Below are 10,303 nucleotides of genomic sequence, written 5' to 3' on the forward strand. Positions count from 1 at the left end.
CCTATGCAAAATGAAAATGACTTTGCCCTTTTAAAAGATGAAATTCCAGGCCTGTTCATCATTCGCTTTAACAGAAACTTGGGATAACTTTCCGTATGGCGCCACCACTTTTTCACTCATTTTTACAAAAAGGGATATATCAATCGGGTAAATTAGATACTATATTAATTCATATCGAATGAAAAAGTGGTGGCGCCATACAGAAACTTTTCCGAAACTTACCGTTATGGAAATGTTTCTGTATGGCGCCACCAGTTTTTTACTGTATGAAAAAGATGAACTGATGGGCGATAATGTCAAAATTAAAAAAAAAGGAATCTAGCGCCCCAGTCACTGGGTCTACTCGAGATTTGTAAAATTTAGTGAAAGTGGTGGCGCCACGGAGAGTCCACTGTTACGTTAGTGTAATATCATTCTTACCACAAAGCTTTTTTCTCAATCTGCTTGATATCGTCTTCCTGTATCCTGTTTGAATGTTGTTGCGTGTCTTCACCAAGCAGAAGTTGCTGTCTGGCAGCAGCCATTTTCCTGAACAGCCCACAACATGACCGCACGGTATGCCATTTGGAGAAGGCTAAAAATTAGTCAGTTGTTTGTAAAGGCAGTTGAACTATCCTTCAAGAAAATCCAGTAATGAACAAAATCCGTAACTCATGCTGCATTTCGACATGACTCAAAAAGATACAATAACTAAGTAAACGACACGAATAACGTGTGCGTGTGTATTAAATGTGGATATGGTGACAATTCTCAAAACGTTCAGCAACGATCATGAGAAACTGTGATTCACCGACACACTCGCAACCAACCTTCTGCTCTTCCCGGAAAACGAAGCTCCACTGGGCTGCTATTTCTGGATAACCCGGTGCTCGATTATCAGAAGGAAATTTGACCCACACTCATGTTGAAAGTGAATGGAAAACAGGCCGGAAGTGTTGAGTTGAAAGCTTGCTAAGGCATTGCATGATTGCATGGTTCGAGGTGGTGGCCATTCAGATTATCAATACGGGTACCCGACCGTAATAGTAAAATACGTAATAAACGAGTGATGACGTACGTGACAGGCTACCAGTACGTTAGTAAAGTTAAACAAAATGTAGGACGAGGTCACGAGAAAAGGTCAATTTCTTTTGCGCGAGTTATTGGCCTACATCGGCGAATTTAAGCTCATTCGTTGTTTTTTTGCACAATGTTTGAACTTGTTGTTGTTGTGCATAGCTGTTGAAGAAAGTATCTTTCACCCCGAGTGCTGGACATGTGTGGACGTGCACGCTGAAAGTTCAACCGGGTACTGGCATTGCCATCATTGGGACTGCTGAGCCGTAGCTGTTCTCATCAATGAATTGAGTAGTTGTACCATGGTACTGTTTTTGTCAACAAACAAAAACGTGATGTGAGCAAGCAAGTTTGCTGGCTTGAGCATGTGTTTCTTACGAAAAGGCAAACAAAATGTCGTTGCAAGAGTAGCAGCATAGAGCAAGGAACAGTGGTAGCAGGGTGTAGATTTAAAAGGTATTTTTAGACTTGAACTGTAGCCTATGTTGATGTTGGCCTAACTTCATACTTGTAATTTTTTTATTATCATTTGACAGCAGCAGCATGATTTAGGCCTATTTTTTATAAAAAATAAACATCAACACCCCTAATCAAAACAATACAAAGTTCAACAACAACAACAACAAATCATATATTTATTAGACCCAGTGACTGGGGGCTACATTCCTTGTTTCGAAATTTTAACATTATCGAATATCGGTCATCTAGATTCCTTTTTTTTATTTGGACATATATAATCGGTCATTGAGCTGACCGATAATGTAAAAATTTCGAGAAAAAAAAGGAATCTAGTGCACCAGTCACTGGGTCTGTTATTATAAATCAAAAATTAATCTCAGTTTTTTATAAAATGATTTATTTAAAAAAAAATGTTTATAGTAAAAAACGTATGAATGCTTTTGTTAGACTGAAGTTCTGTACGGGATAGCCACACCAGGCGTTTGTGCAGTAGCTAACAGATGCAGATGCAGATGATGATGTATGGTGCAAACTTTGGAAGGTGTGCAAATACCCTTTAATTTGTTTTCTAAGCAAGTAGACACTGAATTCTTTCCTTTATAAATCGGCATTACGTTGACAAAAACCTATCTACCATGACCCTAAAAACAATCACATCAAATTCAAAGCCTTCTCTTTATTAGTTACTATTTTGTTTTGTTTGATTTTCAGATGAGTGTTTAAAATGACTGCTCATTCAGTGTGCTCAACCTTCAGTGTGCTCAACATCCCATCTCACAATGTCGACCTTCCCAAGGTTCAAGTGCAGCTTTCCAAACTGCTCATTTACAGCCAAGCGTCTAGCACTGCTGAAAAATCACATCAGAAACCACAGCGAGGACAAACCGTTTAAATGTCGCTACTGCACCTACAGTACACAGTCACGTAGTAACTGTAAAGTGCACGAGCAGTATGTATTTTAATTTTGGTTTTTACCCATACACCGATGTGTGTTAGCACTGTATACTCAGTACTTTCCCGAGTCCTGTGAAAAAATATCACAGGCATGTTACTCGGTGGGATTCGAACCCACGACCCTTGCAATTCTAGAGCAGTGTCTTACCAACTAGACTACCAAGGTTGCCCGGTAGCTAGAGGCAGTTCGAATCCTATGTTTTGGCAGCGGGTATCGCAACGATGTTAAATTTATATCAAAAGTTATCTTAAGTTGATCCTTTGCACAGATGTCACACGTGACTACCCTCTACCAAGCTCTTTTTAGTCAAATTGTGCATACAATTTATGGTAAGCATGATGTGTCAAGGCTGAGCGGAAAAGGACAGTGGACTCAAGCTCTGGTGTTTCTGTAAAGCAGAGTGTGGGTTTGAGTCCCAGTCATGACACTTGTGCAAGACACTTAAAGGCAGTGGACACTATTGATAATTGTCAAAGACTAGCCTTCACAGTTGGTGTATCTCAACATATGCAAAAAATAATAAACCTGTGAAAATTTGAGCTCAATCGGTCGTCGAAGTTGCTAGATAATAATGAAAGAAAAAACACCATTGTCGCACGAAGGTGTTGCTTTCTGATGAATGATTTCGAGACCTCAAAATCTAAACTTGAGGTCTCGAAATCAAATTCTTGGAAAATTACTTCTTTCTCGAAAACTATGGCACTTAAGAGGGAGACGTTTCTCACAATGTTTTATACCATCAACCTCCCCCCCCCCATTACTCGTTACCAAGTAAGGTTTCGTGCTAATAATTATTTTGAGTAATTACCAATAGTGTCCACTGCCTTTAACCGTTATTGTTTCGTCCTTCGGATGGGACGTAAAGCCGTTGGTCCCATGTGTTGTGTACTGACGTAAAGGAACCATGGGAAAGAGAAGGGGTTCGCTCCAGTGTTCCTGGTGTGATTGGCTGCATAATGCACCACAGCATCTTGTAAACATATGATTACATCATGCTCAGAATTGGTCTTATACTTAACAAATGTAGCCCTACAATACCTTGTTGAAGAAGCACTTGAAGTTGGATGCTTTTCATATCTTATTGTGCATCTTGACACACAGATGTGTGACGTCTACAGGTAGTCAATATGTGGCTGTAAATATGGTGTGACTTTTATATTTCCCCCCTTTCATAGCGGATCATGCAATACATAATGTACTAACTAACTGTGTTATTTACATTCAGCCATGATAAGTTGCCGTTTACGTTTTTTTTTTATCATCGGCTTTGGTATCGGTGCCGAAGACTTGATTTTACCACATTTACTTTAAGCAATTATAAATGCATTGTAGTAAAATCAAAGTTATTTAGGTCAATTCTTAACTCCCAAGTCATTTTTCCCTAGGGCAAGTCAAGTCACAAGTCAATGAAATTGACAATTTGAGTTTGACTTCAGTCCAAGACACTGACTCAAGTCAAACTTTAGTTGATTATTTCCTATGCATGGTGGGAAGAGATAATAAGGGTAGGTTTGCGGAATCTTGTTTGAGTAGCAGTTGCTCTGAAAAGAGCCAGTTTCAACTTTACATTTCCGCCAGTATACTCTGGTCATCTCCTCTTGGGTAATTTGAATCTCATTGTCTCTACCATCAATGTTTTTTCGACAGGCGTATGCATACATTTCAGAGGCCTCACAAGTGCCAGTACTGTCCGTATTGCTGTGTTCAGAGTAGTACACTTCGACAGCATGTTCAGGTGAGGTTATTTCTGTTGCAAATAGCATGAAGTATGTTGTGTGTCATAAATTGGGACATGGCCAGGGTGTTGGGCCAAGCGGATAACAGCACTGAACTCAAGCTCTGGTGCTTCTGTTCAACAGAGTGCGGGTTGTCCCAGTTGTGACACTTGTGTCCCTATTTCTTACATAGCTTATTTGCCCACCACTAAAATTGGTCTAGCTACAACAATGTGTGTGATGTAAGTGCAAGGGGGTAATTTAAGGTCAAAACAAAAGTTCAAAGCCACTTGACACTATTGGTAAGTACTCAAAATAATTGTTGGCATAAAAACTTACTTGGTAAACAAGCAGTGGAGAGCTCGTGATAGTCTAAAACATTGTGAGAAACGGCTCCCTCGGAAGTAAACAAGTTTTTCGCAAAGAAGTAATTTTCCTCTAAAACATTTTAATTTGATTTAAAAACCTCATCAGAATTATATTGAATTTTGAGGTCCCACAATTAACTGCCCTCACAGGTGCCCATTTACCCCTGGGTGGAGAGGAGCATAAGTTACGTGTCTTGCTCAGGGACACAAGTGTCTCTTGAACTCCCGAACCCACACTCTGCTGAACAGAATCAATTCACATGAAGCACCCAACTAGCCAAAAGTCAGTCTAGTTTCAGAAATAAAGAATATAAAAATGTCTCCCGTTTATTTTTTATTTGCAGATCAAGCACAAAGACCGCTGCCAGTATCGATGTTTCAAATGCAATAACTTCCACTGCCAACGAGAGGGACAACTCACCTTCCACCTCCTAAAAATCCACCAGATATCTGAGATAACAGACATAACCCCCTACCTGAATCCAAACTACGCTCCAGGCGGTATGTTTTCAGGTGGTAGTGGGTATTCAACGGGTCAAGTCGACAACATGGCATACAGCCTCGGCAAGTTGTCACAACCTCAACATCTGTCCTCGCAAAACACAATGAATGCACCAGTTCCATCACAACCAGCTTCTCAATATAAACCAATGAAATCCAAACACAATGAGTTTACCCTAAACACTGTCCCCACCCTGATGATGCAGAGACCCGAACAGTCTCTTGCGTCGCAAGGAATAGCAAGCTCTACAGCAATGACACATTCCAGTTGGACATCAAATATGAATGCCAGAAGACCCTACTCAAGGCAAGAGAAGAAAGCGAATAGGCAAGCCAGCCAGAATGACTTCTCTGATCGCAGTCTTGTGGCAGGTAGCTCCATAATCAAACCTCTAGATGATTCTTCGGAGGTAATTGAAATCGAAAACGAAGACGAAGTCGTGACTTTGAGCGATGAAGGGAAGCAAAATTGTCCCCAGCTACAGCAAGCTGAAAATCACATCTTCATGTGTAATCAATGCCTAATGACATTCACAACTGAGGACAGTTTTATGAGCCACATGGTAGCCAACCACTCCGACACTGCCATCTTAGATCATATTGAGTCTTGTGAGGAGAACTTACAATCGCTAGAAGAAAGCCCTCATCAGGACAACATCACAAGCTCTAGCACTGCAGCTTACTCTTTCACCACGAACCAAGCAATGATGTTGGATACATCTCCAGTGCCTGTAGCAATCTCGCAGAATAACTTTGCAGCACCCATACCAGTGAAACAGGAACAAGAAGTACAGCTTTCCTCACCAACGCTACAGGAGAGTTGGCTTCCAGTATCAGACAGAGATCCTAGGGCTGGTGGTGATGCGGTATCTCAACGACTCGGCTCAGATTCAACAACAGAAAGTGCGTTTTCAAACACTGCTCCGAGTCAGATTCATGGCAGAGCAGCGAGCCATGATGGCAGTGTGGGACAATCAAGAGAGGACACACCCATGTTTGATATGCCGTCACCCACCACAACAAACAGTAATATTGCATCCACATCAACTCAGACAATTCCATTATCCTTGAATAGGGGTGGTACCACCATAAATCAGTCCAGATACTGCTGTGCCCATTGTAACATCACCTTTCCCGATAACGTGCTTTTTACGATACATCGTGGAGCTCACGGATTTCACTCTCCGTTTGAGTGTAATTTCTGCGGGAAGGATTGTGGCAATAAATATGAATTCGCCTCACATTTGCACAATTGTTCCTAAAGTTAACATTAATGTGCTTATTTATATTTTTAAACAAGCTGTTCATTTTATAAGCAAATTTTTTAGCAATTCAAAGCCACAGTTGCCATTGATAAAACATAAAAAATCTAAATGTATGTTACATGTGCAGTAGGGTAAAAGCATAGAGTCTTTTATAAGAACTAGATAGCGCACTGGCCTAAACACGCCATGGCATGCGCGCATGCGGCCATTTTCTAAGTTGACAAAACAGCATCTCACAGTGTTGTTTGTGCGGCCATTTTGTTGACAAAACAGCATCCCGTAGCGTTCAATAAACACAAACTCCAACGTGTACTTCATACATGTATACAACGCGCGTACATGTGTACGTGCGGGTGTCTCCGTCGCATTTGTGCAAGAGGCATCACCAGTGCGCCCTCTAGTTCTTATATAGTATAACTCTATGGGTAGAAGGTAAAGTTTAATATTTGTGCAGATGTTTTTATAAATTTAGATTTAGTTACAAAAAGGACAGGGCCTACCAACCCTGTGAATGACACAGTCTTCAAAAGATATCTTACACATTGTTTTTTGTTTATATATATTTTTTTTGTGTTTTTGCTTTTATTGTGGGGAGGAGTATGAAAGATTCAGTCGTCTACTTAACAACTAACCAATTTGGTCTCATTTAATTGGGGCTGAGGAGGGGGGGGGGGGTTAACAGTTGATGTTTAAACAGGTTTTTGTTCTTGGTGATAAACGTGTTGTGTAGTGTAGTTTGCTTTGAGTGTAGTAACTTTGAAATTGTGTCAGATGTAGATGTTTTGCTGGAGGGTTGGTACATGAACTTTATAATCAATGAGCTACACGTATCACATTGTCACTTATTATTGTGTACCATGTCTTTATACAACAGTCAGTTATTGTCTTTACACTTCAACGTCACTTTCGACTGCGTGGCCAATTTCGACTGCCTGGCCAATTTCTTGGTAACTCCCGTGAAAGTTAAATCAGAGCCCAATTTCATAAAGCTGTTAAGCAGAAAATACTGCTTAGCAAATTTCTTTGCTAAGCGAAAATTGAAAAGGGGCACCAGTTGCAACAATCTAAAAACAATGTAATTTTGGCTGGTAACCTGTTTCTGTTTATTTTATTTATTATTTATTTCTTCTTTACCCTGGGGAAACCTCTCAGTGAGACACTGTTTTTCACAGGTGCCCAGCAACTACATACACATTAAAATTTTAAAATTTTATTACTATAAAAATAATGTTTATAAAAACATTAATAAATATTAAAAATAGAAAAACAGCAAAATTTAAATAAACACAACACTCAACAGCACAAAAACTTTACAACAAGCAAAATACAATATAGACAATGATTAAAATTCTGGTCCAGCCAGGAAAAACACCACAAGCCCCATATATTAAAAAATCAAACTTTTGTATTGAACTTTAAAATTTGCTACAGTGCATGGCAAGGGATTTTTCAGTGTAAGGGGGAGTTGGTTGAATGAGTTGACCCCACGAGCAGAAAATTTACGTTTACCTGAGTTGGTTTTAAGTAGTGGGGGAACTAAATTACCTTGTGAGCCAGATCTGGTGCTGTATGAGTGGGCAGTGGCGGCATAATTAAAAACATTACAAAGTTGAGGAGGCAGTGTAGAAGTAAGACGTTTCAGAGTTTTGTACAACAGGTTTAAAGTATGTTGGGGAAGAACACTTCTTATCTTCCGGCGAACCCCCACACGTTTATTAACAGTCTTAGTACTTTTCTCAATGTGCACGCTCCAAGATAAAGATTGATCTAGCCAGACACCTAAGTACTTAAAATGATCAACATTGTCAACGATATTGGAACCGATCTTCACATGTAAACTTTTCTTCAGTACGGCGAAGTTTAGCTTGAGTACCAAATAACATACTTTTAGTTTTGCTTGTATTAAGAGTTAATACAATATATACAATATATTAACAATATATTTACCTGGTAATTAATTACCTGGTAAGTCTGCTACCCTACCTAGGCCCAATTTCATAAAGCCTGTAAGCACACAATTTTTCTTAGCATGAAATTTCTTCCTTGGTAAAAACAAGATTACCAACCAAATTTTAATTTGTTGCAAATTGCTCCTTACTTTTTTTCTATTGTAAAGCTTTTTAATAATTATTGTAATATTTTTAATGTTTGTAAATTATTATTATTAAATAATGTCGCAATTCAGCGGTATGCTGCGATGGCATGTTTAAATAAATAAACCATCCATTCATACGAGCATTCAGCTGTTGTTTGCTTATCCTGAAAATCACATGGAAATTTGGTTTGTAACCCTGTTATTATTAAGGAAGAAATGTTATGCTTAGCAAATATTTGTGCTTACAGGCTTACTGAAATTGGGCCCTAGTGTCACCAAAAGTCTCCGTTGTAACTTGAGTGACTGGGGAATTACAAACATGTGGAAAGAATCAACCTCCTGACACCGGCTATGTCTAGTTCCCTGTATATCATAATAACAATGCAAATTGATTCAAATCGATACCAAAAGTGTACCAGGGTCCTATTTAATAAAGCTGTTAAGCAGAAAATACTGCTTAGCAAAGATAGAAAACTGAGAGGAGTCAGTTGCGACAATAAAACAAAAATAAAAAATCCTTGGACCCAGTTTCTGCCCAGCAAGGCTTTGTACATTTTTGTGCTTACAGGCCTACTGATATTGGGCCCAGAGCATTTGTACTGCTAGCCTCACCAAGGGCCCAATTTCATAGAGCTGCTAAGCACAAAAATTTGCTAAGTACGAAAATTTGCTAAGCATGAAATTTCTTCCTTGAAAAAACAGGATTACCAACCAAATTTCAATTTCTTACATATCGCTTATTACTGGTGTTCAGCCATTGTTTGCTTATCCTGAAAATCATATGGAAATTTGTTTTGTAATCCTGTTTTTATCAAGGCAACAATTTCATGCTAAGCAAATTTTGTTGCTTAGCAGTTCTATGAAACTGGGCCCTGGTGGCACTATTTTAAATGAAAGAAACACAAGATGGTTTCCCATTATAAAATATTTATTGCATGAAGCAATCTACCCCAGGCATCAATCAAGGTGGGTAAAGGGGTCGAGGTTACCCCCTTCTTGGAGTGGCATGATGAGACCAGGTGGGTTACTGTCAACTACATAGGTATCCACCGTATTTCAATTATGTAACCTGGATCTTTTACCAATTTTGCACCGAATAAAAATGAAATTATAATAAAAATTTATATTCTTCGTTGGAAGTTGTTAGCATTTTCGACTTTATTGCATAATAAGTATTGTTTTGAATTAATTTATTTAGGGGATAAACAAAATTATTTAAATATAGCAGAGTTTGAAAATATTTGGATGGCTTGTATTGTACCTGCGACCTTCGGGGACGCAGTTCTTGTTCACCTCTTTAGTAAAAACAAAATGTAACCCCCAAATTATTGAATATAAAATCTTTCACCCAGTCAGTCTGTCTTGTGGTTTGTTACTTGATGTTAGATAGTTTGAAACAGAACAAAAATTAACCAAAGGAACGAATATCAGACATCTTACAACTTTTAAAAGGGGTACAGTTTTACCGCCCTCTTGTGATTCAACACCGCGTTGTGGTTTCAGGGATAGCGCCCTCAATTTTCCAATTAAGTTCCGCGCTGTTTGAGTTTTATATTAAGTTCCATAATTCAAACCGTTTAAGTCTGCATGTTGTTAACTTCACTAGAATTAGAAATACTGTACATATTAATTACATATTAATTAAATAAAGTCTCAGCAAAGTTGTGAAGTGTATACTTAAGTAATGAAAGACTCGTGAGTGGTAATCATACTGTTTCCGATTAGCGGCTATGACTATGGCTACACGGCTGGATCGCTGCGTCATCGTACGTTGAAGTAAATAGAGTACGTCTTTAGCAACACCGTTAGCAACAGTCGTAGCCATAGCTGTAGCCGCCAATTCGGATACGGCCTTTGACTATTGTCATCTTGAGACGATGGCAAACATT

The 10,303-nt window shown here is 39.0% G+C and overlaps 2 protein-coding genes across 3 annotated transcripts in view; one reads left to right on the plus strand and one right to left on the minus strand.

Moving 5' to 3' along the window:
- Nucleotides 1-979, minus strand: part of LOC117291616 — a 51,437-nt gene extending 50,458 nt beyond the window's left edge. For both annotated transcript variants that reach the window (XM_033773439.1, XM_033773438.1), the window contains exon 1: nucleotides 421-979. In XM_033773439.1, the coding sequence (XP_033629330.1) occupies nucleotides 421-524 (104 nt within the window). In that variant the 5' untranslated portion in view covers nucleotides 525-979. The remainder of the gene's footprint in view (nucleotides 1-420) is intronic.
- Nucleotides 980-1,080: 101 nt separating this feature from the next.
- Nucleotides 1,081-7,360, plus strand: LOC117291944 (zinc finger protein Pegasus-like). Its single transcript, XM_033773965.1, has 4 exons — nucleotides 1,081-1,512; nucleotides 2,227-2,464; nucleotides 4,118-4,205; nucleotides 4,898-7,360. Exons 2-4 carry the CDS (start codon nucleotides 2,295-2,297, stop codon nucleotides 6,314-6,316), a joined length of 1,677 nt encoding a protein of 558 aa, XP_033629856.1. The 5' UTR covers nucleotides 1,081-1,512; nucleotides 2,227-2,294; the 3' UTR covers nucleotides 6,317-7,360.
- The last annotated feature ends 2,943 nt before the right edge of the window (nucleotides 7,361-10,303 follow it).

The sequence above is a fragment of the Asterias rubens genome, chromosome 6, assembly GCF_902459465.1.
Source record: "Asterias rubens chromosome 6, eAstRub1.3, whole genome shotgun sequence".
NCBI lineage: Eukaryota > Metazoa > Echinodermata > Asteroidea > Forcipulatida > Asteriidae > Asterias > Asterias rubens.

Excerpts from the sequence above, each read along its gene's own strand:
- LOC117291944 (XM_033773965.1), top strand. The coding sequence starts at position 2,295 with ATGTCGACCTTCCCAAGGTTCAAGTGCAGCTTTCCAAACTGCTCATTT. Across the intron at positions 2,465-4,117 it reads AACTGTAAAGTGCACGAGCA|GCGTATGCATACATTTCAGA; the intron begins GTATGTATTTTA and ends TTTTTTCGACAG. Across the intron at positions 4,206-4,897 it reads CACTTCGACAGCATGTTCAG|ATCAAGCACAAAGACCGCTG; the intron begins GTGAGGTTATTT and ends TTTTATTTGCAG.